This window comes from Marmota monax, unplaced genomic scaffold, assembly GCF_021218885.2.
Source record: "Marmota monax isolate L192 unplaced genomic scaffold, Marmota_monax_Labrador192_F-V1.1 WCK01_AAM20220418_F8-fsc00137, whole genome shotgun sequence".
Classification (NCBI taxonomy): Eukaryota; Metazoa; Chordata; class Mammalia; order Rodentia; family Sciuridae; genus Marmota; species Marmota monax.
In genome coordinates this window covers 2,089,863-2,117,417 of record NW_026692854.1, presented here as the reverse complement: position 1 = coordinate 2,117,417, position 27,555 = coordinate 2,089,863, and the positions used below count along the sequence as shown (strand labels likewise).

Below are 27,555 nucleotides of genomic sequence, written 5' to 3'. Positions count from 1 at the left end.
CAAGAATGTCAGATTTTTTACATGTTTTCTACTACATATGCTTAAAAGTGATTTTTTTTTTCCAGGAACTGATAAGATTAATTCTGCAGAGTAAGGAGAAGAAATGGGAAAATAACAAAAATATGCTGCAGAAACACAGATGGCTACAAGTAGAGCGAAATAAGCAATTTTTCAAATTATCATTTTACTCTCTCACTTAACATTTTTGCAAACAAAAACTAAAAAATACACTATCCAAGAAGCTGAGTCCAGCTCCATATTTGTCAGCCTTTCCTTGTTACCTGATCTCATCTCCCTCTTTGCTAGCAAATCTTGACTAACCCTGATTGCAACACCTCAATCCTATTTCTCATCACCAACATATCGTCCCGGAACTACAGCTCTGCAAGGGATCCCAGGGATTGCCTAGTTCATGCCCCCATTTAACAAGAGCAAATTGCAACTCAGAAGCAAAGCAATCTAGGACCACAGTTAGTGGTAGAATCAAAACAAGAACTCAAGTTTTTAGTGTTTCTATAAAATTTCCATTTTAATTCTACTGGGCTCAGAAAGTATTTAATTAAGCTGGGCCCTTCCCCAAGAAAAGCTGTTTGTCATCCAAAAGGAACAGAGGTAAAAACTAGATTTTAGCCAGTGATTTTTTTTTATATGCCCTAATATGAAATGACCCCAAATATAAGGTAATCCCCTGTTTACCTCATGAGCTCAACTAACATTTCTGGCCAATGGCAATAATCACCTTTTAGGAGTACAGATGAAATAGTCAAACACCAATGGACAATATTTAGATATTTTTAAATAAAATACACAAAACATGTTAATTTAGGGAAAGGAGAGACAATATGATATTTTAAATCATTGGATTTTATTTTTCATAAATTATTTGAAATTCAGCATTAAAAAGATTGCTTTATGATGCCGTCACTGGAAATCCTCCCTCAGGTCATAAGTACCCATTCTTTCATTAGTAACTTAATTTTTCATCCATCTGAGAGGTAGGTATCCATGATGCCTACAGCATAACCATTTATTGTATTGATATTTTTTGTCCCTGGGATGTGGACAGTGGCTCCCTCCATCTTCCTTATAAAGAAACAGGCTGGGCCTATTTTTCTGCCCTCTGAGCTGTCCACTTGCGGTCTTATCAAATGCCATCCAATCACTCCTGAGGTTATAGACAGGCAACCCCTGTATTGTTTGTTTTTTGAAGTGCTGGGGCTTGAATCAAGGGCTTGAATCAATCCCAGGAGCATACTGGGCAAGTGCTGTATACTCTGACTCACATCCCCAGTCCTCTATATTACTTTTTAAAGTGATAACTACAGGCTCGCTTTCAGCCATAGGTCGAGGGTACAACTTTGCTAAATTTTTTTGGTCCTCTTTTAACCTATTTTGAAACCAGCACTGATTAAGATATAATTATCTATCCTAAAAGTCAGTTATTCAAAACACAGAGACCACTCTTTACAGTACCTTTTTCAGAGGGCAAGTTTTGGGATGAAAACTTCATTTTAGACTCAGGCATTTATGGTGTCTTCCATCAGATTTAAGGCTAACTTACCCCAGAGAGGAAGGTCTGCAGTTCTGCTGATACCAACAAACAAATAAAGCCCCAAACCTGCTCTCTTTTGTTAATTACAATCAACATGATGCACATACCCAAATCCACAAGGATAGCATGCTGCTGGGCGGTGAGCCGCTTCAGAAGTTCTTTATAGGATGTGTCTGGGGGTTGGTGCTTGTTAGGCAACCTGTGTCTCAGGCGATATTGCAAAGCCAGGAACTGCCAAATCTCACCTCGTCGACTTTTGGGAACTCCTACAATCACAGAGATATTTAAAAAAAATAAAAATGAAAAAGGTCAGGCTTTTAACTCTGAAATCAAGTTGCTAACTTGCAGTCAAAGAACTATTTAATTCTTGAAAATAGGCAGCTGGACTGGATTGCTTATCAACCCAGGTCACAGTTACGTGGTATAATGTACTGCCTGAACCACTGTTTGACAAGTGTTATCCTATAGCTCCTGATGTCTCATGAACAAAAGTCTTCAAATAACAACCGGGGCCACGATGACAATCATTGGGCAACACTGAGCACCTAATTAAAGATTCTACTGAGGGTGTTAGCCACCAAGTCTCATATGTGCACTCAGAGAACAACCCTAAGAAGTAGGTAACCACTATTATTCCCACTTTACACCCAGAAATGCTGAGGTGGGAGATTATGCAATTTGCCTGAGTTCCCACAGCTAATAAGGGATGGCACAGAATCAGCACTCTGAAAGTCTGGCTTCAACAGCCAAATTCTGAAATCCAAAAATGTATTACTGCCTATTTCTACTTTTTATGTAGCTCAAAGATAGCCACAGACGTTAATCCTCATATTACAATTTTTCTATTTTTCATCCACAAGTAACTTTGCAAAAAAGAATTAAATATCATGGTATGTAATCATAAAATAATAAAAAATAGTAAACACAAGATGAGGGCATCCCCGAGGCAACCAAGAATGTCACTCAGCCTTCGATAAAAAAATACTGAGTACATATAATGAAACTTTGACTCATTCATGCCTGAAAACCAAAGTGTATCACAAGCAGTTCAAAGAATACTACAACTATGTTTTTGTTTCACATGAAGTAAGTATGGGAGGGACAGGATTCAGTTCTGTACAGGGAAGCCAACTTTTTATTTCCCACATCGAGAGTTTTTATTTCAAATAGAATAATCTGAATGGGCCCCTGAGCTCCAGCTGGTTAAGGGAAGGTTTGACAACAGCAATCTCCTCTGACTGCAACACCAGTGTTTGCAAAAGCTGAAAGCATTGCTGCCCAGAGGGTGCTGCCGACCTGCTTTAAGAGGCCCTCCACAGGCTCCAAGCTCTCCTTTTTAGCCCCATTTAGCCCCATTCCCTGACAAACACTAGAAGTTTGTGGTTATTTTCACTTTCCCAATTTCTAGCTCCTGCTATTGCCTTTATGGAATTTTAAGCTAGTGCACGCGCTCGTTTTCTCTCTCTCTCTCTCTCTCTCTCTCTCTCTCTCTCTCTCGATGGCCTCAACTATTTCTGTTCTTCTTTATAGATGATCCGGAATATCACTTTTTCCGTTGAAGCCCTCCCTAACATCTCTAAGCCACATAGTCATTTCCTTTTCACACACCATTCATATTGCAACATTGCCATATTGAATTACAGTTAGCTTTATACTGTATATTTGTATACTTCCCAACATTGATGGTGAACTCCTTGGGAATAGAAATATACTTTCATCTTATATTCTTGGACCTTGTTACTGACATATTTGGGAATGAATGAATGACAGCATATAACATGTCAGTCTTAGAGGGTGACTTTCATTAGCCCACTAAATCAATCACTAATAGTTCTTGGTTGCTGGCTGTTTTAACTACCCATACAACAAAAAAATTACCAAAAAAAAAAAAAAAAAAAACCTTACACACTTTGGCAAAACAGCATCCAGTATGTAATGGAGTATAGAGCGTGGCCTTGAGGATACCTTATCACCCTGAGAAATGAATAAACCCATTCTCAGGAAAATTAGTCTCATCCACCCATTCATTCAGTAAATAACTTGTGAAAAATACTGTTTGGGTGCTATGTGGGTAGTGACAGGGTAAGAAAAACAATAAACACACACACACACACACAAAAAAAAAAAAAACATTACAAACTATGGTATATACACTGATCATGAGAAAGAATAATAAATCAAAACTACTTTATTTTGGAGGTAAGGCAAGGATGGTGCTCTGAGGAAATGATATTTGAGGCCTGAGGGGAGAACAGGATTCGGCTAAGAGTATGGGCAGCTATCACTTCAGGAAGAGATGTGAAGGTCCTGAGAGGGGCAGAGGAAAGAAGAGAGAATGGATAAAATGGAGATGAGAAGAGGGGAGAAGGAAGAGAGATAAGGAAGACCTAGTCTGGGGAGGACTGAAACATTCCACACAAGGACTAGCTTGGGACATACCATCACCCAAAGCAGTTCTACCTCTCTGAGGGACTTATGTATAGAAGGCAGGGAGAGGCGAAGAATGAGACTGGAGAAATGGAGGAAAGAGTTTATGAAGGCTTTGGGTACAGTTTCAACTACATCTATAAGGAATTCAAAGATGAGCACTCCTAAACATGCTTATTTTATTTATTCTTGCAGTGCTGGGGACTGAACCCAGGGTCTTATATAAACTAGGCAAGTGTTTTACCTATACCCCCGCCTATTTAAAAACATCTTTAGAAGTCATACCAAAGAATGGTGAGATCTGTAGTGCACACCCATTCATTAACCACTATTTTTCTCTCCCTAATAATGCAGTCAATGAAAATCTTTGGAATTTACAAATCTTCAAGAAAAAAGAACAGCATATTAGACTTGTAAGTATAGAATCTTATAAAGTAAATCTTACCTTAATCTAAACTATGTTTTACACATTATTATATGCTTTTACAACAAGGAGCTGGGGAGGTAGCTCAGGGGTATAGTGCTCAAGGCCCTGGGTTCAATTCCCAATACTAAACAAAATTTTAGAGAGAAAAAAGAAAATAAGATTGATCTGTCAGATTTTTATTTTACACTCATATTGTGCAAGTCATGGAAATTCTCATTTTAGTATATTTAATGTGAGTCATAGAAATTGTACCTAAAATATTCAAACATTAGTTTTCATTTTAAACTTAAAATGTTTTCTATAATCCCGGTGACCTAGGAGGCTGAGGCAGAAGGGTCACAAGTTCAAGGCCAGCCCTGGCAGTATAGCAAGACCCAGTCTCAAAACAAAAAATAAAAAGGACTGGGAATGTGGCTCAGTGGTAAAGCACTCCTGGGTTCGATCCCTAGAAATTAATTAATTAATTAATTTAAAATGTTTATCGGGCAACAATAAATGCAATGGCTTTAAACAAGTAATTTCTCTAAAATAAATGAAGGAATAAATGGAGAGGGAAACTTGGTTAATTCATCAGAATATAAATCTTACCTATAAAGTCAGATATTGTGAGTGTATCTACACCTTCATATAAGTATACACATATATGTAAACAAATACTTCTGACCAAATTGTGGAAATGAGCCCAGTTTGTAAATCTGAACTAGTTTTCTGGCAGTGATCAAAGATTTGTACCAAGGCATGTGCTTCTTCTTTGGCAAATAATAAAAGCTAAAAAGAGCTGGCTGACACAGTAAAGCCAGCAGAAGAGAATCCTGCTGCCTCCTTGGGACAGGACCTCCATCAGCACCATTTTCTTACCAATCATGTCACCAAGTTGCAGGCAGAAGCACATTACTTTCCTTTTTTATAAGCTAAACACAAAGACAAAATTATTACTGAGATGCACAACTTGTTAAAAAAAAATCTGAGGCTTTTCTTTAAAAAGATTCCAGAGATTATCCCAAGTACCTTCTCTTAGAGAAGTGTGAATATCTTCCATGTCACATCTGATCTTAGCTCTGCAGTTTAACAGCTTCTTATCCCAGGTTATTAAGACCTCCTTCTGACATGCACCAACTTCCTCATAGTCTAACTTGACTTTTCTGGACTGAAGTTCATCTCTTCTTGCTAAAAAAGAAAAAGGATTTATTAAGACCAGTGTGTTAAAATAACCGTTTTAAAATACTGCATTAGTAAAAACATATCAATGACTTTTAGGAATCCATGACCAATATTTACTCAAAGAATAAAATTGAGGATAATATTAAAAGTTCTCAAACTTTCAGTCATTTCCATGAAAAAATACAAGCAAAAACTTTTTAAGAAGATATTACTCTGTCTTATACTGTAACCCCACTAAGCACAAAACTCAAGCACGATAGCCAACATGCTTTGATAGCCAATATGCTTGAGTATCGTGCTTAGTGGGGTTACAGTATAAATTTTAACTTCTTGACAAATGGGGTTGTCTCAGCAGTGACAGCTCACATTGTCTTAAACACCATTAAAGTGTTAATGTTTCAGATGACAAATGAGAAGACAAGAGAGACAAGACATATGAGAAGACATGACCTCATGCTAACTTGTAAAATATTTGACCATCCCAACCTCATAAGTTTCTATAACTACTTTCGAACTTATTCACATATCTCTTAAGAATAGTAGGTTCCTGTGTTCATTTTTAATAACATTTTTCTGGTTTTGGTGCTAAGGATTGAACTCAGAACCTCATGTATATGCACGTACCTCTGAGCTACATTCCATAGCCTCCATTTTTAATAATCTTAAAAAGGAAAACCCACTTCACTGAAGTTAACACTAATTCCACTTTTTAACTAATACAGAATTATCTCGCATTTGTTGATGTAAAAGATGGGCCCAGAGCTCACTAAAAAAAAAAAAAAAATGTCCACAAAATCTATCACTATCTTGACTCATCTTGATCTTGAATAATAGATTGCAAAGGGGAGAAGGAAAGAGACACAGATGAGGGTCTTTACCCTTTCATTGGGGTCCCATGGCCAGGAATCTATCGGAGTGCCCCCTGCCCTTACCTTCTGCAACACAAATCTTTGTCATGCATCCAAAGTCCTCGACAGCACAAAAACAACAGAACGAATGTTACTCTTTACTTAGTGTCTTTGAAACCATTTTCAAAGAATCAAAATGTCTTAAAACAGGCTGCTCTTCAACCAGGACAGTAAAATATCCCTGATTAAATGTATAGATGGAAAAAAGATATATTATGCTACAAAAATATCCCCCCCTGGCTACCACTAGATGGCTGTCTAACACAGTTTAGCTTTGCCTCTCACTTTCTATTTCCTTAACCAATACCTATTAACACTAATACCATCCTACATATAGTTTCACTAATGACTTGCTTCACAGTGAACAAAGTATAACATTCCCTTAGATATTTTTCTCGAACTTTCTTTAGTGTGTTTAAAATAATCACCTATTATTCAGTAGGCCCTAAGGATAAAACGGCAAGATCAGTTAATATCTATCTCCCTACAACTGGTTCACTAGGCAGGAATACAAAACCACCAAGAAATGATTATCAACTGGCTCAAATTTTAATAAACTATATTTATGTCTTTGTTACTTAAGTAAAGAAGTATACGCAGTACTGATAAAGGTTTCTAGTAAGATATTCTAAAATCGCCTCTCCTACCCTCAAAACTATATAGTATAACTGACCTCAAAACATACTTGTGGTCATTTATATTAAAACATTCTATGTCTTTGTATGAGCACATATAGCTAAGCAATACTGTAGCATATTCAGAAAAACCCAAGAGCCACGAGCCCCAGAACTTGTTCTGCTGGTTTATGTGATTATGTGACTTTGGGTTAATTCCTTAGCCTCCCCAAGCTTGTCACTAACTCGGCTACAGAAGGAAGAACCTAGCTAAACAATCCCTAAGGCCCTGCTCCCTCAAATAGTCTATGATTGTAAAACCATCCTTTGACATTTATTATAAGATTGTACTTGTACCTAAGTCCCAACTGAAGTAAAATTTCATGTTTTAAATGTTTTAAGGAAATGGTAACCCTCTTTTTGTCAACATATTTTTCTGTTTATGATTTAATTCAAGATGTAACCAACTGCTTAAAAATATGAATGCAGTTCCTGCAGAAATCTTTGAGAAGCTTGAGTTCATATACAATTTATCAAACAGAACTTTTAAAAGCTGTGTCAATAACAATTAATTGAATTATTAATTTAAAAAGAAGATTTATTTCCTAAGGATATTTAGCATTTTATGTATTTTATCTGCTAAGAAAATAGCAACAAAAAAGAAAAAAGAAACTATGCCTTTGTAAACAAAATATTATTAAAATAAAAAAATGAACAATAGGTGTACTAACAAGAATCTTAACACAGATAATGAATTCAGAAATGTGAAAATCTGCATTAAAAAAAAAAAAAAAACTTTGGAAGACAACACAATAAAAGTGAGAGAAAAACCTGTATTGTTCATTTGACAATAATCATAAGAGTCAGAGGGTCTCTTTAGCCTAAATTGTTCATTATAAGATATAAAACCAAGGGCCTTCTCAGAAGCAATTTGCCCAAGATAATGATATTTATATACCTTTTGCATTTTTGTACTATCTGGACATCTTATTGTGTGATTATATCAGAACAGAAACAAACTGAATCATTTTTGAAAGAAGCTGAAAAACACATTCTAAAGCATTTAGTGTTCAAAAACCCAACAATCCAGTACTACAAATAAAACAATAGTTATTATAAATTATTTGGCTGTAAATTTAACAATTTGACTATGATTTCTTAAAAAGAAAATTTATAAAGCATTAACAAAAAATAGGAACTCTGATTTTATAAGAGGTAATTATAATTAAACAGTTAAAATAGATATAACAGAAAAATAACTTATTTGAAACAAGAATGTTTCACTCATTATAAATATCATTTAGCCTGCAAGTTGAAAATTATATTTAAAAAATAAAGTATACTGTTTCCTATTTAAAGTTTTTTTTTGAGTAATGCACAATGATATTAAGTTTTCAGTCATGTAAAATACATTGAATCCCTGTTACCTATAATCTTTATTAGTCATATATTCCCATAGTCTTCTGATGTTTCAACTCTATCAAACAAAAATGCAAATATCTTTAGCTGATCTTTCCCAAGTCTCATGAAAACAATTAGAATCAATAGATATTTACAGCCCAAGAAAGAGTGTGAGGGTGTGTGTAACATTTGCCCTGTTTGAATAGCTAACCTTCAAGTTTCTGGTTTTCTTTTTCCATTCGAAGCAACAAGATTTGTTGGTGTATAGCTTTTTTCCATAAACTCTTTAGTTCTTTCGATTTCTTTTTTTCTTCGACCTTCTCTGGGTCATCATCACCAGATAAGAATATAACCAGCGGTTCCTCTTCCATGGTGGGAGTGAGAGGGGATAGTGGCAGCAGCTCATTCCTGTCCAGTCCATCTGCAGAGAAGAAAACAGTGAGCGGCATTCCTTAGTAGTAGCTCAGACTACAGAAGCTTCCTTTAGAGTAACACTCTCTCATCTTAATCTTCCACATTTAAAGGTGTTCACAGAGCCACTTTCCCAAGAACTACTGTTTCTGGAACTAGCAATTTAAGTAAATTTACCAGGCTGAATTCCCCTTCCAGATTTCCCTCTGACAATGAAACAAAGGCATATGTCATTTCACCACTTCTTCTTTTTACACAAAAAGACCTGTAAGGGAGTCGCTCCAAAATGAACTGGCCTTTCCCCAGAGTCCAACACTTCTGCAATTTACCTACTTATATTTTGTGGTGCAAAACAGGAATGGGTGGTAGGTAATGGAGATCTCCTAAGGTCCATGCCTCCTGTTAAGAGTCCTCCAGGAGAGTAACAGCTGAGCAATGCTCTGTCCTTCTTGGCTGAGCATCTCACAGGGCCCGCTGCTCCCTCCCCCTGCAAAGTCTCCTTAACTGATCCCCTGCAGCTCATTCTCTCCTTCCATTCTGGCCCATTCCCTGCATACTGCCAATTATTTTCCTATTAACAAACACAATCATATCTCTTAAAACATCTCGATGACTGCATCAGAGAGACCAAGTGCAGACTACTGGGAATAATATAAATCTCGCCAGACTCTGGCCTCAAATCACCTTTCCAGCCTCATGTCTGAAGCTCCTGTCCTCTGCCCCATCATGCAAAGTTTCTCACAACTCTCTGACCTGCAACGTCCTCTCACACAATTCTAGAACTTTGCTAAGACAAGTTTCTTCCAGGGATGAGTTTAAATATTCAGTTTTTCTGTGAAGCTGTCTCGGCCCATCCTAGACAGAGTTAATTTTATCTTTAGCAATGCCAACTGATTTCTTCTTTTTCTCATTGTAATTCACTGATCTCTGCCCCTACTTATATTATTTACTTCCTCAGGTTTTGGTTGTTCATAGATTTTACTTTTAATTCTTTTCCAGCTTCTTGAGTTGAATACCCAGTACATGTGACTTTTGGATTTCTTGATTTTAGATGAACACATTCACGGTTGTGAATTACCCTCAAAATACTGAATGCAGAGCACAGGTTATCATATTTTATTCCTTCTACATTCTACGAGTATAGTTTCCAAACACATAAAAATTTTCAGTTGTCCTTCTTTTCTTTGCAGTCCTGGGTATTGAACTCAAGACCTCTCACATGGTAGGCAGTGATTTACCATAGAGCCACATCCATAACCCTAGCTGTCTTTAATTCATTCTTTCATGCTTGTTTCCTTCCTTCGTTTCTTTTTATTTTGGCACTATGGTCAGAGAATATAATACACATAATCATGATTGTCTGGGATTTATTAAAATATCTTTTGGCCAAGTACATAATCCATTTTTATGAATGTGTCACATGTGGCTAAAAATGGATAAATTTTCTCTACAGAGGCAAAGTTCTATATAAATATTAGATCAAGCTTGTTCAATTGTACCACTCCAATACCATCTATATTTAATTTGCAAAGGGAAATATATTAAAATCTCTTATGAGAGCAGTTGATTTATTTATTCTCAAATTCTTTTAAGTATCATTTTCTAGCTCCTAAGGCTATATAATAATTCATGTTCTCAGTATTGTTTCCCTTTTCATTTATGCTACATTTACTTTGTCCCTCTGGATGTTTTTGCTTTAATTTCTAAAGGGTCTAATATTCGAAGAAAGCTGCTATGCTCTCTTAATTGATATTTGCCTAGAGTGATATTTCCAATTTTTACTGTTCATTTCTCTGTCATTTTATTTTATGCATGACTCTCATAAAAGACTGTATTCTGTATTGCTTTTCTAATAATTAAAAAAAAGAAGAAATCTACAACTTCTTCTGCAGCACTATCATAGTTCCCTGCACATTGTGGAGTAGATTCCAAAGCAGGTTTTGGCAACCCACACGCTCATTCATTCAAAAACAAGTACCGATAAAATAGACATTAGTATTGCTGTATGTATAAACGTGACTGTATAACCAATGTGATTCTGCAACCTGTACACTCAGAAAAATGAGAAATTATACCCCATTTGATTCAAATGTATGATATGGCAAGATCATTGTACTGTCATGTGCAACTAATAAAAATAAATTAAAAATAAAAAAACAAGTACCTAAAGTCTAATGGGTTGTGATGATACCTATCTATCAGATACAGAAGAGAAGTTATGTCTCCACTCGAATCTCTTACATCTTTTTATACACAAACCACTTCCACTGCCTTCCCAAATTCACAGCACTCACAGGGAGAAACTCCTCAGCAATTACACACACACCTTGTTGCTGCATTGCAGAGGGAGATTTGTTCATGGGCGATGCAACGCGAAGGAAAATGCGCTGCCGCCAGGAGATCCTGCGAGGAGTGACAGGGGTTCCTCCAGTATTTAGGGACTCGTTGCTGCAGGTGGATGAGGTCCTTTTCCTCCCTTCTCCATCACTGTGGAATGCCAATAAATATAAAATTTGTAAAGCCGCATAACATGGTACTTCGCAATGAAATGGTAGCACAAGCCATTCACAAGTTCTGCCGCAGGCAAGCACGAGGCACAGGCACCATGGAGCAACGTGGCATGAGCACATTGGTCACCCAGGCCAGCGCATCCTGGGAAAATTGCAATCCAGGACATAGCTGGGTCATGAAAAGCTCACCTGTTTCTACTCATTCCTCAGTAGCCAACCAGTCCTGCCTCTAATTTGAGCAACAGAAGCACTTACACAGGGCAGTAAAGGTTGCTTAAGTAATGAAGTCTTGCTTTGCCAAAGAAATAAAACCCATAGCTTATTCTAAACAATCTAGATATTTAATAAGATGCTCTGAGAAAGCTTTTGCTATAGCTCCTACAGAATTAAGATCTACAAATTGTTAGCTACCGATGGTTGGATCATGGCAGAAAAGAACCCAAATACAGAAGAATGGGAAATGCTGGCTGGTATAGTAAGAAAAAAATATATATGGTCAAATAATTTTAAATAGGCTAAGTTTTTTTAAAAAATATATTAACCAGATTTCTTTACAGCAGGACTCCTTTAAGACTGGCATGAATTGTGACTCTCAATCAGGGAACAGTATACAGAAATTCTACTGTCAAAAGTCCTCCAGGAGGCCTCTGGAGTTCAAGTAATTGACTCTTATTCACCACTCCCAACTTTTCTTCTTCTTCATCTGGGGGAAGATCTCACATTATTCTATGTCAGTGCTTTGTGAAACTCCCATGTGGAAATACTGGTCTGCTCTAAGTATTTCATTTTTTAAGAAAGTTCACTCTGGGTTATATGAGGTCTATCTGCAATAAAAGGTCATAATGACTCGAAGTTACTTTTGAGACCAACTGTATAACTAAAAGACCACACAATCATTGTTGCTGTTCATGGTAGGAATATTTTATTTGTCTATAGTTTCATAGTCTTTAAGTTCTCCTATGAGAATGATGAAGATAACATTTATAAAACGGTGATACCCACAAATGAAAGCTATGGGACTTTGGGTATAATCAAGAAGTTCAGAACTTAGGACAGAAATGAAACCCAGCTAGAAAAGCCACAGCCTCTCAGACACTTAGAGGAACTCAACAATGCTGATGCAATTAATACAATTCTGTTCCTTCCTGTTATATTTTTATTCACTCTGTGTATCCATACTTACAGTTATCAGGCAGTTCAGTTATTTCCAATCTGGGATCTATCTTCCTAAAATATTACTTTAGCTAAACTAAGAGTAAGAAAAGGACATACCTCTGAGCTGATATGCAGATATCAAGTGTCATATTGTGTTATGCTATTTGAGGAAGTAGCTGAGACATACATGTCAATATAGTCACATGTTATGTATCCTACATAAAATTGTAACCCTATTAGGTGTCCAAGGTTCAAAACTCCCTACAATACTGAATAAATAGATTCATCTTTATTTCTCCTTTGGAAAGCAGTCATTCAAATATTACTTTCTCTGTGATTCAAATGTTCTCTATATAATGTGTACATCTTGAATAATACTCTCAGAGTAGTCTGTACCTTAACATTTGTAACAGTATCTCACCTGAATTATTTGCTAACTACCCAGTTCAGGAGTAAATTGCTAGCTCCCACTGTAATAAATAGTAAGCACTAAAGAAATAACCCTTGAATAAATTAATGCTTTATATAACCATATGAAATATTAGCTTAGAAGCTTAAGTAAAATGGAGGAAAAAAATATGGCTGAGGTCTACCTTCTTAATTGATTAGTAGGCATGAGTTTAAATCTTTCTGGCAGAAAGTTCTGGTAGCTGTTTCCCAAAAGTACAGACTGAGCTGTTGATGGCACTGGTAGAGTACATAATGACAAGATTGTTAATCAACAACAAAAAGCACCTTTTTTTCCTAGCAAGTGTAGTTCCTTCCCTATAGGAGGGCTTCAAATTTACAATTTATGCTTTGAAATCTAAATGAAATACTTCTATTAAAGTACCTACTTCAATGCCTCAAAGGGTAAATGTTCTTTCTACAAGTATTCATTTCTCCTGATTTTCTGGTAGCGCTAATAAACGAAATCAGAATAAACCAAATGAAAGAATTCTAAATGTTCATATTTTTATGCTGAAACTAAAACATCATTTTTGAAAAAAATTCACTGTTATGATATAGTAAGTGTTTAGAAAGTACTACTAATCAAAGTGAGTGGTACCCATATCAGTTTCATTACTACCTGCAAAATTCAAGCTTTGGGGGGGAATATGTTATAAACTAGTTGCAGAAATTACCCTGACATTAGTCTACTCCCGCATATTTAAAAATTGTATTACTTCTAAATTTTTAAGCCCTATAATTGAATAAATTATTAAGTGAAAAACTCTCTACCCAGGTCTGGAATTTAACAACCAGTAATAGACAAAAATTAGTAGACAAAATAAAAGATAATAATATACCAAAAAGGGGAACTTAACATAACACATCATTGATCCTTTATCTTGTACTAAAAAACTACATCCTCAAAAAGTAGTGTGGTTGCCCAGATATGTGAGAGCTAATCTGCTTCATTTCATAAGAGGAGACATGTATGAGAAAATCAGGTTCCAGATAAGGTTTCAGCCAGTAGTGCTCATGTGCAGCTAACAGCTGCTCACTGATGTAGCTGACAATCTGACACTCTTAAGGTGGCAATTTCAAGAATCAAAACCATATGAAACACTGTGCATTGAAATTCGTATGTCTCGACTTGGAAACTGCACTGGGAGGTGACATTTCTTTTGTTTTTATTTTTCGTTTTGGCTACAACATTCCTTTTCACTTTAACTTCTTTTATTAAACTTAGCATGGAAGTCAAGTAGAATGTCTACTTTCTGAGTTAAAAAAAAAAAGAAGATAACATGGTGTCTATTGTCATAATAATAGTGGTAATTAAGACTCACACAAAGCTCATGCTACACAGCAGTCATCTTACAAGTATGAAATAATTTTGTCCTCACAGCAACCATCTATGGTAGTGTTATTACTCTTCCCATTTTTGGTAAGAAACCTAAGGTAGAAAGCATCTAAGTAACTTGCCCATAGTCACTCAGATGACAAACAATGGAGCCAGGACTCAAAGCCAGGCAATCCAGAATCCAACATGGAGGCACTATGCTTTATCATGCCAGTGTAAATACTCTGCATTAGTTCCTGCAAAACTCTATAGGACATAAAAACAAAGCTGTCAGGACCCCCAAAATTCTCTGTATTTTGGATGGAAAAAAAATTAGTCTCTAGTCAGAAGTAAGTCTCTTGGTTGGGTAATTTTCTTTCTACTTTTGAATGGAATGATCTATTTCAGCAGAGAACTAACTTCAAAACACTAAAAGGTGCTTTATTTGTGTAAATGCCTCACTTCAGTTTCTCTGAAATAAGTGCAATTCATAATGAATATTCTTGTTGATTTTAAACAAAACAGCTTAATATACTATAATATACATATGTTGCTACTTTATTATCTTTACATTTTTAAAGTCATGAAACAAATTATAGACATTCCCTTATTTTCCCAAATAATCTTTGCCACCTTCATCTGTGTTTTAGAATGTAAACATGTACATTATTAAGTTGCTTCCCCCCCCAAAAAAAAAACATATTCAGGAAGAGTCTTCTGTGCCAGTATTTCCTCTAGCAGAAATTTATGAAATAAAAAATGAGTAGCTAGGAAGGAAGTACAACTTGGAGAATTCTTGCCCAGTTCTGTTTTGGTGTATTCAATATGTACTTCCTACTACTATTTGCCAATTAACTGAGAACCACAATCCATGGATACAAATGAGGGCTTTACAAGGGGAGAAAATAAGCCACATTATATGTTATAATCATGTAGGCTGAGAGGGGCATTTTGCATCTATCAAAAGTTATGGATAAGGTTGGGGTTGTGTGTAGCTCAGTGGTTGAGCACTTGGCTAGTATGCATGAGGCACTGGGTTTGATCCTCAGCACTACAGAAAAAAACGAAATAAACAAAATAAAGATATTGTGTCCATCTACAACTTAAAATATTTTTTAAAGTTATGGATAAAATGTGAACCCCCTAAAGCTGCAAGATGACTTCTTTTTTTTTTTTTTTTTTTGGTACTGTGGATTGAACCCAGGGATGCTTAACCACTGAGTCATATCCCCAGTTCTTTTTCATATTTTATTTAGAAGCAGGGTCTCACTGAGTTGCTTAGGGCCTCACTAAGTTGCTGAGGCTGGCTATGAACTTATTATCCTCCTGCCTCAGCCTCCCGAGCCGCTGGGATTACAGGCAAGTGCCACCATGCCTGGCATAAGATGACTTCTTAATATGACCTTGAACAGTTATAATTTTCATTACATCTACTGTTAACATCTTACTTTTTAAGTTAACAGAACTTTTAATGCATGTGCCTGCTTGGGTAAGAATCAACGCATTGAACATTGTACCTAATGAAGGTGTTCGAACGGTCATTTTCTCACAAGGCCAACACAGATACACTTTGTATAAAAGTCAGCTCTTCTGCCAGCTTCATAAATGTGTTCTGCTGAGCAGCAGACTGTCTCCCATCCCACCACCCAACTCCCTAGCACCAAACTTTAACTACCAGCATCACAAAGCCCAAATAAATGACAAAACACTAGATAAATCTAGCTGGATTGCAGCCCATTACAACGCAAGATAGAACAAAATGTGATTAATTTATTTTGTTTTTATTTTTTATTTCCTTCCCTATAGGAGGGAACTATTTAATGGAAAGGTGAAGAAGCTTTCTTTTCCATGCCTTCAAGCCTGCATAGAACAATATACTGATAAAATTTTTTAGTTTATTCCACAGGATCATAGTACAATTTAACTCATAATTGCCTCCAGTGCAGTAAGAGTTTATATGCAAGTTCAGGTTTTCAACTAGGTACACATCTGTCAGCCTATGGAAAATCTTTACTAATTAAATAACATTGAGATTGAACTACTCTAGTGGAAATCAATAAGTGGTAGCTGAGCTGTGAGTCAAAAGAGACAGATTAGTCAGCGGAACAATGTGTAGGCAAAAAGAGAGAGGAGAACAAAGGGTTTTATTTCCTAAACTCTACACACTGAATGCAGATATTTAAAAATGCTTTGCACCTCGGAATTTAAAACATCCCTGTATGGTACATATGATAACTTAAGATAAGAAAAATGATACCCACCACAATAGAAAACCTCTCTGGGGCTCAATCTAACCATGTGTAAAATAAGGAAACTATAGGCCAGATAATCTCTAAAAGTAATAAGCAGATCAAGTTTTATGCCCATGGTTAGAACCTAAAAGGGTACAAGACAAAACAAACATCTCTACCAGACTTTTGAAAACAGATAAAAAGTATTCTTGAAATGATCACACATCCAACCCACCAAAAAAAAGGGGGAGAGGGGTATATAGGTCAATTAACAAGTCTCAAAAACAAAATCACTTTTTATCTTAGCAATATGGCCAAAATATTTCTCTGAGGACTTTTCTCTCCTTGATGTCTCATTCTAGCATAATCTATGATACTATGTTGTTATTGCAGCTACCAAGAAATCTAAATGTCAGTGGTCACAAATAGGAAGATGGCCACATATGTTTCTCATGAGACTTGTGATATAGTGTAGAAACAGGAGCAAAGCAGATAAATGTTTGCAGTTGAGCTGTTGAGCAATGATTCTGGACATTTTCCACAGAGTGCAGGGGAATCCAAGGAAAAGCTGTCACCAAGGTATGGTGAGGCACCAATAATAAGGAATTAGATGTTTCCCTGTGTCCAGACCAATGGGACATCCACAAGGCTTTACCAAGGTCTCACAGTGACCAGCATGACAGGAATTAAGAGGAATAGAAAAAAAATTAATATTCTTCATCAGGTGAAAACCAGATTCCATTTTACAAGTATGTTACTTTAGGATAAATCATTTCTTCATCTTCTTGGGACTTGGAAGAAACTCCTCAGATGGACATATGTGTCTCCCAACTAAACTTTTATTAATTTAAAATTAAGATTAGGCTTTGGTTGAAAGCCACAGCACAGTTCTAAGGAAATTTCAACATGGAATAGAGTAGAAACAGGATTTTTGTTTGCAATCCACACTTTACATGGTAATTCATGATCTTTGATTACGCCAAGGGTCACATTTCCCTACTGTGTAGACTTAGCACCCAGGAGGCCAGCATGCATTCAGGAGACAACCAAAACTGCTTCTTCGATTAATGATGGCATTCAGTGGGAAAATCTGTGAATTTTTTAAATGAAAATATTTAATCTCTAATCACCTTGATTCTGAAGCAGTGTCCTGTCTAGTAGAACAGGAAAACAAGGAATGTATTAGCAGAGAGATATATGTCCAAAATCAGGACTTAGAATAAAAATACATTTCCTTAAGTCATCATAAGGTTACTTCAACAAATGAAATGTAATGGAGAGTTATGCGATTTTTATCAATGAATACAAGGGAACTATAAAACCAAAACCGTACCACAAGCACTTCAGCAAAAACCTTACTTTCTCATGAAAAGCTTTTTAAGTAAAAAAATGTAATGACTGTCACTCTAAAAAATTATCATTTACTTTTGACCAATAAACTGTAATACAAGTAATTTTTTAAAAATATAAGCTTAAAACCTCAGAAGCAGTTATAAGGAGTAATAAAGATGCCTGTTAATAGAAAAGATATGTATGTCAGAAAAATATATCATCATACAAAATTATAATTTAACCACTGGACAATAAAATGTTAAATTTTCAAAAATTAATTCAAAGTCTGATAAAACAAAAAATGTGCTTATTCCCTTCCCGCTATCATTTCAATTTCATGCAAATTGATCTACTATCCAACAAACCATGATATTAAAAAGATCTTGGCTCCTCCTGCTCAGCAGAAATTCAAGACAGTGGTCCTAAAGAAGTATGCCTAACTTGAATTTAAAATTACAAATAAATATTCTTTTAAAAGAGTAATAGTATTGCTAGCCCACATCCTACCCTATCCTATTCTCTACTTAGTTTTGCATATTTAGAAATCCATTTTATGCAAAAAAGATACTAGGTACCAAGTAACAAGCAAATTACAATTGGTAGTATTATGAATCTCCTCCTCTCCCTATTCTGAATAGTTCCAGAAATCATGGTAACTGTGTATATATGATGTTCACTCTGAAACAAGTGGCAATGTGAAATGCACAAGTCAAAAAACACTGGATCAAACCAAGCTCTTGAATATCTTTGTTTTTGGGAAATACACCATCCTCAAGTATCAAGAGTAAAAGACATGATACATGCAACCTATTCACAAATGGCTCAAAATGAAACAATATGTATGTGCATATAATGCAGAAGTAGATATGTACCTAGACAAAGAGAATGACACAGAAATGCAGCAAAATATCAAAATGGATTAATCTAGATAAAGGATTAAAAGGAATCCTCTATTTTTGCAACTTTTCTATAAATCTGAAATTATTTCAAAGCACAAACATAAAGTCACTCTCTCCAAGACTGCAACTAGTGAACCTATGTCTAAGTCACCTACTAGTTAAAATAACCTAAGCGTGCATTTTGTCCAATAATTTTATTACTGTGTAGGTATTCACCAATAATACATATATGCAATAAATGATACATAGATAATAGTCAAGGCAGAACTCTTTTCAAAAGCAAAGCCTAGAAACAATCAAATGCCAATTCAAAAGAGCATGAATAAACTGTGATCTATTAAATGAAATACTATACAGTATTAAAAATGAATAAAGTACACATAAAAACAGGAATGAACCTCACAATCTAAAGTCAGTGAAAGAAGCCAAATAAAAAAGGAACAGATAATGTATCATCCCAATTATATAACACTCAAAACCAGACAGAACTAACCTATGATATATGAGGCCAGCATAATGGCGACAGGATGGGAAGAAGAGCATGGCACTGCAAGCCTTCTGCTTATAGCCCGGGCAATGGTGACATAGGGGTGTGTCACTGGTGATCCACTGAGCTGTATACTTAGGATCAGTGCACTTTTCAGTGAAAGTGTTTTCACATTGTAAGTATACTTTTTGGCCTACTGATTCTATGATGTCAAACTAAACGAATGTAGAAAAGTGTAAAAGAAAAAAAGAACTACTCTCTGGTTTTTAGAATTACTCATAACCAAGAAAAGCATTTAATAGAGTGGAAAACAGAATGTTAGATCCTGCAAATTGAAAAGGTCTCTGTATTTTAAATACAACCCTTCAAATAAAATAGCTACCAAAAGGTGAAGTTTTTCAACCTAACACTAAATCCTTCTGTTAGGACTGAAGTATCAAGGGCTCTGGAACACTAGTAGCAATAACACTACACACGCCTAAGCAGGAATTCCTGAAAACAAATACACAACCTTATTAAACAATATAAGCAATATTTTAAAAAGTAAGCCTCTTCTTTTGTACTCTATGTCCTATTTATAGTAGACCTTTGACCTTCCCAATGGCAATCTCTAATTGTTACTTTGTAGGAAAGAAACAAGGATTCTTGTATGCTCACTTTAACCCAACAATAAGAAACTGAAACAAGGTTTGATGGTTCCATTCTTATTAGTAGGTGGTATTATGATAGATTTTTATGCACATACAGTCTTGGTTCTTTAAATTCATTGCATATTCCATATATATTATACTATTTTTTGTGACTAACTTCCTTTACAACTTCTCCCACAAAGTTGTCCCTGAAAACTTTAAAATAAACTTTATTATTTTTTTTTTTGGTAGTGCTGGGATTGAACCCAGGGCCTTGTAAGCTCTGTGCTAATTCAGAGCAAACTTCAGATTCATAATTATATAATCCAAATTAATTATCTTTCTTAGAGTGAAAAAAAAATTGCCACTCAGGTAAAAGATAATCAGAAATAATTCAAGTGTTAGTCTAATTTAACCAGCTAATGAGGGTTATCTAGTTATAGTGCTAGCTTTTAGAATATCCTAAGTCTAAATTAAAATAGGCCAAAAGAATATTCAAGAAGATTTTAGTGACACCAAGCCTGGCAGAAGCATGCATTCCTCTCCTTGACAACAAAAATTGCCAATTACCAAACAACTTAAAGCAAACCCAAATGTCCATCAGCAAGAAGGTAGATAACTGTGATGTATCAAATAGAATACTATTTATTGATAAAAAACATGTGAACCAAACTAAATCAAAAAGGAATGCATCTCACAGACTTCTTAGGTCAACAATAACCCCTTTAAAGGGTACCCTTACCCCACCACATTCCAGAGCTGTGCAATACTTCACTAAGAATTCGAATGACTGGTATAATTTCACGTATTTATTTCCATTTTTAAAAAGGAGGCAATTCTCCAAGAATACCCACATCTAATTTTGCACAGCTAAAAGAGCAAGCAACAAGTTTTAACAGGCTACACGTTTTCTCTACTGGGGACAAATATGAAACAAAACAGAATAGCTACAAGATTGAAAAGATCCCTTATGCTAGTTCAGAGCTGCTATCAACACGATCCTGTACCCATTTATTTGATGTACATTAAGTTTCAGAAAGTTAAGTCTGTCATTGAAAAATCAAAAAAGTACCTAAGAAATATTCTACATACTTAGAACTTAAGACATACTTCACTTAAACCTTTAGTCTAATTCAATCAGTGGCTTTTGGGTTCTATGAAACATATCCAGAGAGCTTAAAAAAAAAAAAAAAAAAAGCATGATCGGTTCAAATTTACTTAGTATGTGTTAGCACCAGGTCTTGTTCCAAACAATACAAAGTTTAGACTCTGGGCTCCAAGGCAAAGAAATACAAATAATTTTTAAAAAATTAATTTAAAAAGACAATCATGTCATAAAAAGATCTGAAACTACTCATTTTTAAATTAATTGGAATTAAAGTCAACATATTAGAAACAGATTAGAACAAGCACACAGAAGGATGCATAAATGTCACTCCAAAATTAATCAGCCACTTTTTAGTAACTTATCAGTATATCACTGCAGAAAATTTTGCTTTGCAAACAGAGGACACTGATCTCACCTGATTTCATTTTCATATTGTGGGGACAGTCTACCTGAATTCTGGTAAAAGCTTTTCAGGAAAGAGGGGGCAGTGAAGGAAGGGGCAGAGAAGGAAGTGTGAAGACTTGGAAGACTGGAGGAAGAATTATTCTCCTTGTGCATGCGTCGAACTGGTGGAAGAATGCTGAGTACAGAAAATACAGCAAATTTGTCTTAATTTATATTTTAGCAAAATCTTCATTCACTATGAAAAAGCATATAAACAGGTTGTTGCTATTAATTTAACCTTTCCTTTAAAGGATCAGGGCTGAATCTTATACTCAAAAAAAGCATGCAGTTCTCTGTTGAGGTGACCGGGCTTGAACTGTCACTCTCGAACGAATTGAATTCCTCATCAATGCAGTATCTCTATCCATTGGTGTTCATCTCCTTAAAAATTCTTAACAATTTTAGGATAAAAATTGCTTGTTTTTACATGCAAAAGATAATTCAAGGGTAAAAACTAGGGAAGCGCAAATAATTACAGGAAAACAAGGTCCAGAATGAAAAACTGATTATGAGCAGTTCAAAAACTATTTTAAAGATCTAAACCCTTCTAACTAACTCTTTGACAGCAACATGTCTGCTTGTTGGAAGTCACCATAATACCTCTGGCTTAACAAAGATTAATGGCTGTGTTCTTTCCTGAAGCCTGTGAAATGGTGCCACTATGGTTCAATCCAGAGCCCTAAATCTCCCATTTAGCTCTTTTTCCTTTTTATACACAATAATCTGTGTGGTAAGTTTTTATAAGGACATAAATGACATCTTTTTATATTGATAGAAATTATTTGAACTTATACATTACAAATTGTGCAAAAGCATGAGGGAAGCACTGAGATGTCATTTATAGTCTAAAACAACTGATGGTTTTAATTCTTAAAAGTAATTGTTCCTGCTACAAAATTTGTAGCTCAGTGATAGAGCACTTGCCTAGCATGTGTGAGGCACTAGGTTGATCTGATCCTTAGTACCAATTAAAAATAAATAAATAAAATAAAGGTATACAAAAATACAATAACACTTTTAAAAAGTAATTATTTCTGGGGGGGAAGAGATTTATTATGTTGGGTAAATACAAAATTATAAATAATCATTTTTTAAAAATCATGGTTGCCTATGAATACTTAATCTCCTTCACACACAAAGCAAACTCGAGACAAATGTTTGTTCATACCATAATACCTAATTTGTAGATTTCGAAATCATTCAGAAAACAACAAGAATAAAAACATGCTAGTAAATCTGATAACATTGGCTATCAAGTATTAGCCTTTCTGGAATTTTTACTTCAAGTTTTATTTTATTTCCAACTGGCAACTGGCAATCAACCTTATTTTTTTGTATCAAACTCACAGGTAAAGAAGAGAAACTAAATTATTTCTAAGATATAAATTGGGATCTATGCTACACAGCAAGAAATAGAATCATTTCTAGGTTTATTCCTTTTACTACTTCTTACCATAACAAACAATTTTATTATTTTTTTAAATACCACCTAAGATAATTTCTAATGGCCACTGACTATAATTAGGGTATATTTAGTCTTCTTTCTAATATTGCTTTAGTTTCGATAAAATTTGTAGTGCTTTTCATATTTAGCTTTACTAATAGTAAAATATAGCCAAAAATTATCTCATGTATGAAGGTAACTTAAGTGACTTTTTTTAAAACCTGGAATTTTACTGAGGCCAACAGGAAATTCTACAGCTTTGTTATTTTTAAATTTGCTGACTTTGCTTATTGACAGCCATCATTAAGAAAAACACTGAGTAATATGTGTTGTCAGTAAGTTTTCAGACAAAACAACTGCATGATATCGTGTTTTCTCTAATATTCTTGGGGGAAAAAAAGTTCTCATCCATATGAAATGAGTGCATTAACTCTTTTCTATGAATACACTTTGACCTTGACCCACTTCCCTTAATCACTGAGGTAAAGAAATTCAGTTTATTTTTATGTTCTTTCTAAAAACTAAAAAGTTGGCTAGAGCATGAAGTCACAATCGACCCAGACTCCACAGTGACCCACACAGGGTGACGTGGGAATCTGATTTCACATTGTGGGGAGAGGACTGACTTACCTGCACTGCTCGCTGGAGCTCTGCCTCAGCAGAGGGGAGCGCACCCCGGGAGCCCTCCCATTCTGCAAATTCAGCTTTCTCTTTGTGCTTGAAGGAGGGTGGCTGAACGTGTGAGCCCGTCTTCGAAACTGTGGGGAGTCAGAATCCTCCTCGGGGAACGCTTGCCAAGCAGAGGACAGCGGAGAGGCTGGTGGTGTCCCTGGAGGAGAGTCCCCTGGCGAGTAGTCCTGAAACGCAAGCACAAGGGGTCTCTCTTTCCTACAAGGTTCGCAGTGGACCTGCAGAAGATCAGGGCTCAATGGGGACAGGGTGCCTCATCTTCCTCCTGAGTCATGACAAAACTATTTTTTTTTTCTTTTTTACTCAATCCCTGGTGAAGGCTAATCAGTCTCACCACAGCCCACTTCTGATAAGCAGCTGTAAGACAGCATCCGAAAGATAGGCCAGAAAGTGAAAGGGATCAGAAAAGGTATTCTTTCCCCTGACACGGTGGTAAAATGCTACAGCTACTGTGCTTTTCTCACTGTTGTTGGGGAGATGAAAAGAGACCATGACCAAATGAGGGTGGAGTCTGTGTTAACCCATCTCCTAATTTCCGTGGCATATCGCTGCACGCTTCCTGTACTGTCAAAATGATGTCACAATGCCTAAGTATCCAAGTCTCGTGGCAAAGCCTGAGGGAAAATAAAATAAAGCCTGGTATCTTCCTTCACTCTGGATGTTTCTATTCAACTACATGTTCCCGGAGGTAAAGTTCTTTTAAAAGACACAAAAACAGGAAATGAAAGAAAGGCGAGCTGAGCTGGAATGTGTCTCCTGTTGCATGAATAGATATCATAAATCTTTCAATTCAGTCAGGTATGCATACTTTCCAGAACAGGCACCAATGTAAAAATGTTTCATTTGATAAACCTGGGTTAGGGACAACAGAGGCATATGTAGCCAGACTAAGTCCCCAAACTCCATCAACAAAAAGTTTAATAAAAATATTTAAACATTTTTCCATTAAAGAAAGGTTGCCTATGCCTCGGGTTACATGTTACACAATGCAGAAAACAGGAAACCAAACCTGGGGGGAGTTATCTGTGAGGTAGAAGAGAGGCTAAAGTTGCAGCTGAAATGATAAAACAGGAGGAAAATGGTAATATGGGAAGAGAACAACACAACAACCAAAAAAAATCACTGTACAAGTATAGCAATTAGATGGCTGGTTTTCTATGGCTCTGGATTAATCGTTGCTCAAACACTGTCCCCCAAAGCATACTACCTACAAAAAGTGACAAGTCTGTGAGAACACTATCTGCAGGAGACATGTGTCCCAGCAGAAGGCTTCTCTGAACAAAGACCAGCATGTTTACAGTCAGGGCCTACTTATTTAAAATAACAAAACCTCAATGTTTATATTTTGAAAGCCATAAAGAACTCATAATAAAATAAAGAGGCAGGCATATTATGATATTGGTGTTGGTTTTTACTAAATTGCAATTTGGGGTAAACAAAGGAGATCAGATTAGATACCTTCTCCGAAGCAAGACTGTTAGACCGTTCAAAGCTGTCCATACTTCCAAGCCGACCTCTCATCCTGTTAGCTCCCTGAGTGAAGAGAATAAAATTAACTCCTTATACAGCTTGGATTTTTATTTCAAAACTATAGAAGGCAATTTGAGGTTGCCTTTCCATGTGGGCATTAAATTGATCCATTTGTGGTTCTCTCAAACTTTTCAGCTATTTTAACATCCATGATAGCAGGATAAACAGAAACAGTCCCCATCCCCATTATTTGTTAATCAACTATTAGAGAATAAGATACTCAGATCAAGCTTTTTGAACTCTTTTGGTTACAAGGTTAAACATTATTCATCTATGAGATGAGTGAGAACTCCTGTAACTCTGAATCTCATACAGATAAAACACAAATGTGGAGGGTAGAGCAAAAACCAGAAAAGTTACAAAGATCAAGTTTAATACATACATTGTCTACACCACATGTTACAGACCTTAAGCTCCACATTATAGGATTATAACAGGTTTTAAGAAATAGAAAAAGGGACTTTCAAAATTTATTAATTTTGCTTTATTCATTATTCCATAATGCAAAACTACTCCAGTAAGTCATTTCATTCCAGAAGATTAGGTATCAGCCAGCTTCAAGACTAGCAAACTGATTCTTGATCTTTCCATGTGGTCTTTCGGTGTGAATTTCAAAGATAATCTAAAAAAGAGATCTGACCAATCATTTTGTCTCATCCCCTCACTTTACATAGGAAGAAACTGCAGCTAACTAATGAAGGAAAGAGAATACAAAGGCAGGTTGAGCCACATCCTTCAGAAGGTCTTAAGAGACACAGCACAGACTGAGGAGTTCTATAAACTCCTGCAACACACGAAAAAGTTCTAACAGGAATGACGGGGAAGTACAAGCCAGGTCGATGTGACAGTGACTCTATAAAATAAAAGCATGCACAACATCTGCACAGTGCTTCACAGTTTTAAAGGGTCTCCACACATACCTTGGTTTAATTTGGGAGACAGAGAAGACTAAATTTAATTTCAATTTTTTAAATGTTTTTTTAATTGCAGATGTACACAATACCTTTATTTTATTTGTTTATTTGTTTATTTATTTATTTATGTGGATTGAACTCATACATGTGGATTGCCTCATACATGCTAGGCAAGTGCTCTACCACTGAACCACAATCCTGGCCCATCATTTTAATTTTTAATCAAAGTAATAACCTGCCCAAAGTTTCAAAAGTCAAATTGTACTGCCAAAGCTTGTAATAAAAACTGGAGACCACCAACCCCTACTCCACATTTTCAGTCCCACTCCCCAAACCAAATCTTAAATTATTTATACTGATGCTTCTCTTCTGATGTTCAGCTCAAAATACTATTTTTGAGTCTTTCCACTTTAGGCACTACATATTAATGAGAAGTTAATACTCTTACTTCATTCCCCACCCACTCTAAACACACACATACACACACTTCTCTCTTGCCCTTCTCCCTCAATATAGTTACAACACATATCAGTTGAATCAGTATTTTGTGCTTAAATTATTATGATTTTTAAACACTATTTGCAGATAAGCTACATATTTACTATAATTACATTTGATTACATCTCATGTCTTGTACACTTTATTTCTCACGGAGTTAATGACTGCTCAGAAATCACAAATTTATTGTAAAGCTCTCCAACAGATCGGGATTTAATCACTCATCACATAATTCCTTAATTATAGGGGTTTTTTCCCTTTATCTTTGAACTACTTATTATAGAAACCCGTCTTCTTGCTGCAATCTGGCCCTGCATTACAGATCTTCCGAGCATTTTCTTCACTATCAGTGTAGAAATCTACTTTCACCTTTCTATGTTTTAATTTCTGTCTCCTTGATCCCATGTCTTTCTCTTTTTCAGTTTACTTCCTCATTTAGGTGGAGGACATTCTCCAGGTGTTTTCTGAGAAAAGGGAGACTGGGAGGTAATTTTAATTTGCATGTCTGTGAATGTCATTACTCTGTCTTGTATTTCATTAACAGTTTGGCTGAATACATAATTCTGGTTGGAAACATTCCTTTATACCATGTTAGTATTGCTCAAATGTCCTTCAGTTCAGAAGTCTAATGTCTTAGTCAATCTAAAGGCTGTGTGTAAGCCCTGCTATTTCTTTTTGGAACAGAATCTAAGTTTACCCTTGGGAATTCTGAATTTCACAGCTATGTGCCTTGGCATGACTTTTGTTCAGCTGTTCTCATGTGCACTCTCTGGGCCTATTAAATCTGGAAACTCATGTTCATTAGTTCTAAGAAAAAAACTTAAGTTCTTTCTTTGAAAATTTCCTGCAGGCATGTTCTCTTTCTGGAGTTCCTAATTTTCAGTTTTTGAGTTTCCAGACTGATCCTTTAACTATTTAACCTTGTTCTATTTTTCACTACTTTTTTATTTCATTCTATCTTCTAAAAGATGATTTTCAACTCTAGTTTCCTAGACTTGTATTGAATTTTGCTTTTTAT

At 35.7% G+C, this 27,555-nt stretch overlaps 1 protein-coding gene across 3 annotated transcripts in view; it reads right to left on the bottom strand.

Moving 5' to 3' along the window:
* Nucleotides 1-27,555, bottom strand: part of Tbc1d4 (TBC1 domain family member 4) — a 190,991-nt gene that overhangs the window by 15,242 nt on the left and 148,194 nt on the right. For 2 of the 3 annotated variants that reach the window (XM_046449458.2, XM_046449460.2), the window contains exons 9-15: nt 25,054-25,128; nt 23,536-23,762; nt 21,433-21,597; nt 11,228-11,388; nt 8,702-8,911; nt 5,415-5,573; nt 1,660-1,818 (exon numbers count right to left, since the gene is read on the bottom strand). In XM_046449458.2, coding sequence (XP_046305414.1) covers nt 1,660-1,818; nt 5,415-5,573; nt 8,702-8,911; nt 11,228-11,388; nt 21,433-21,597; nt 23,536-23,762; nt 25,054-25,128 — 1,156 coding nt within the window. The remainder of the gene's footprint in view (nt 1-1,659; nt 1,819-5,414; nt 5,574-8,701; nt 8,912-11,227; nt 11,389-21,432; nt 21,598-23,535; nt 23,763-25,053; nt 25,129-27,555) is intronic. The other variant, XM_046449459.2, reaches the window with a different exon arrangement.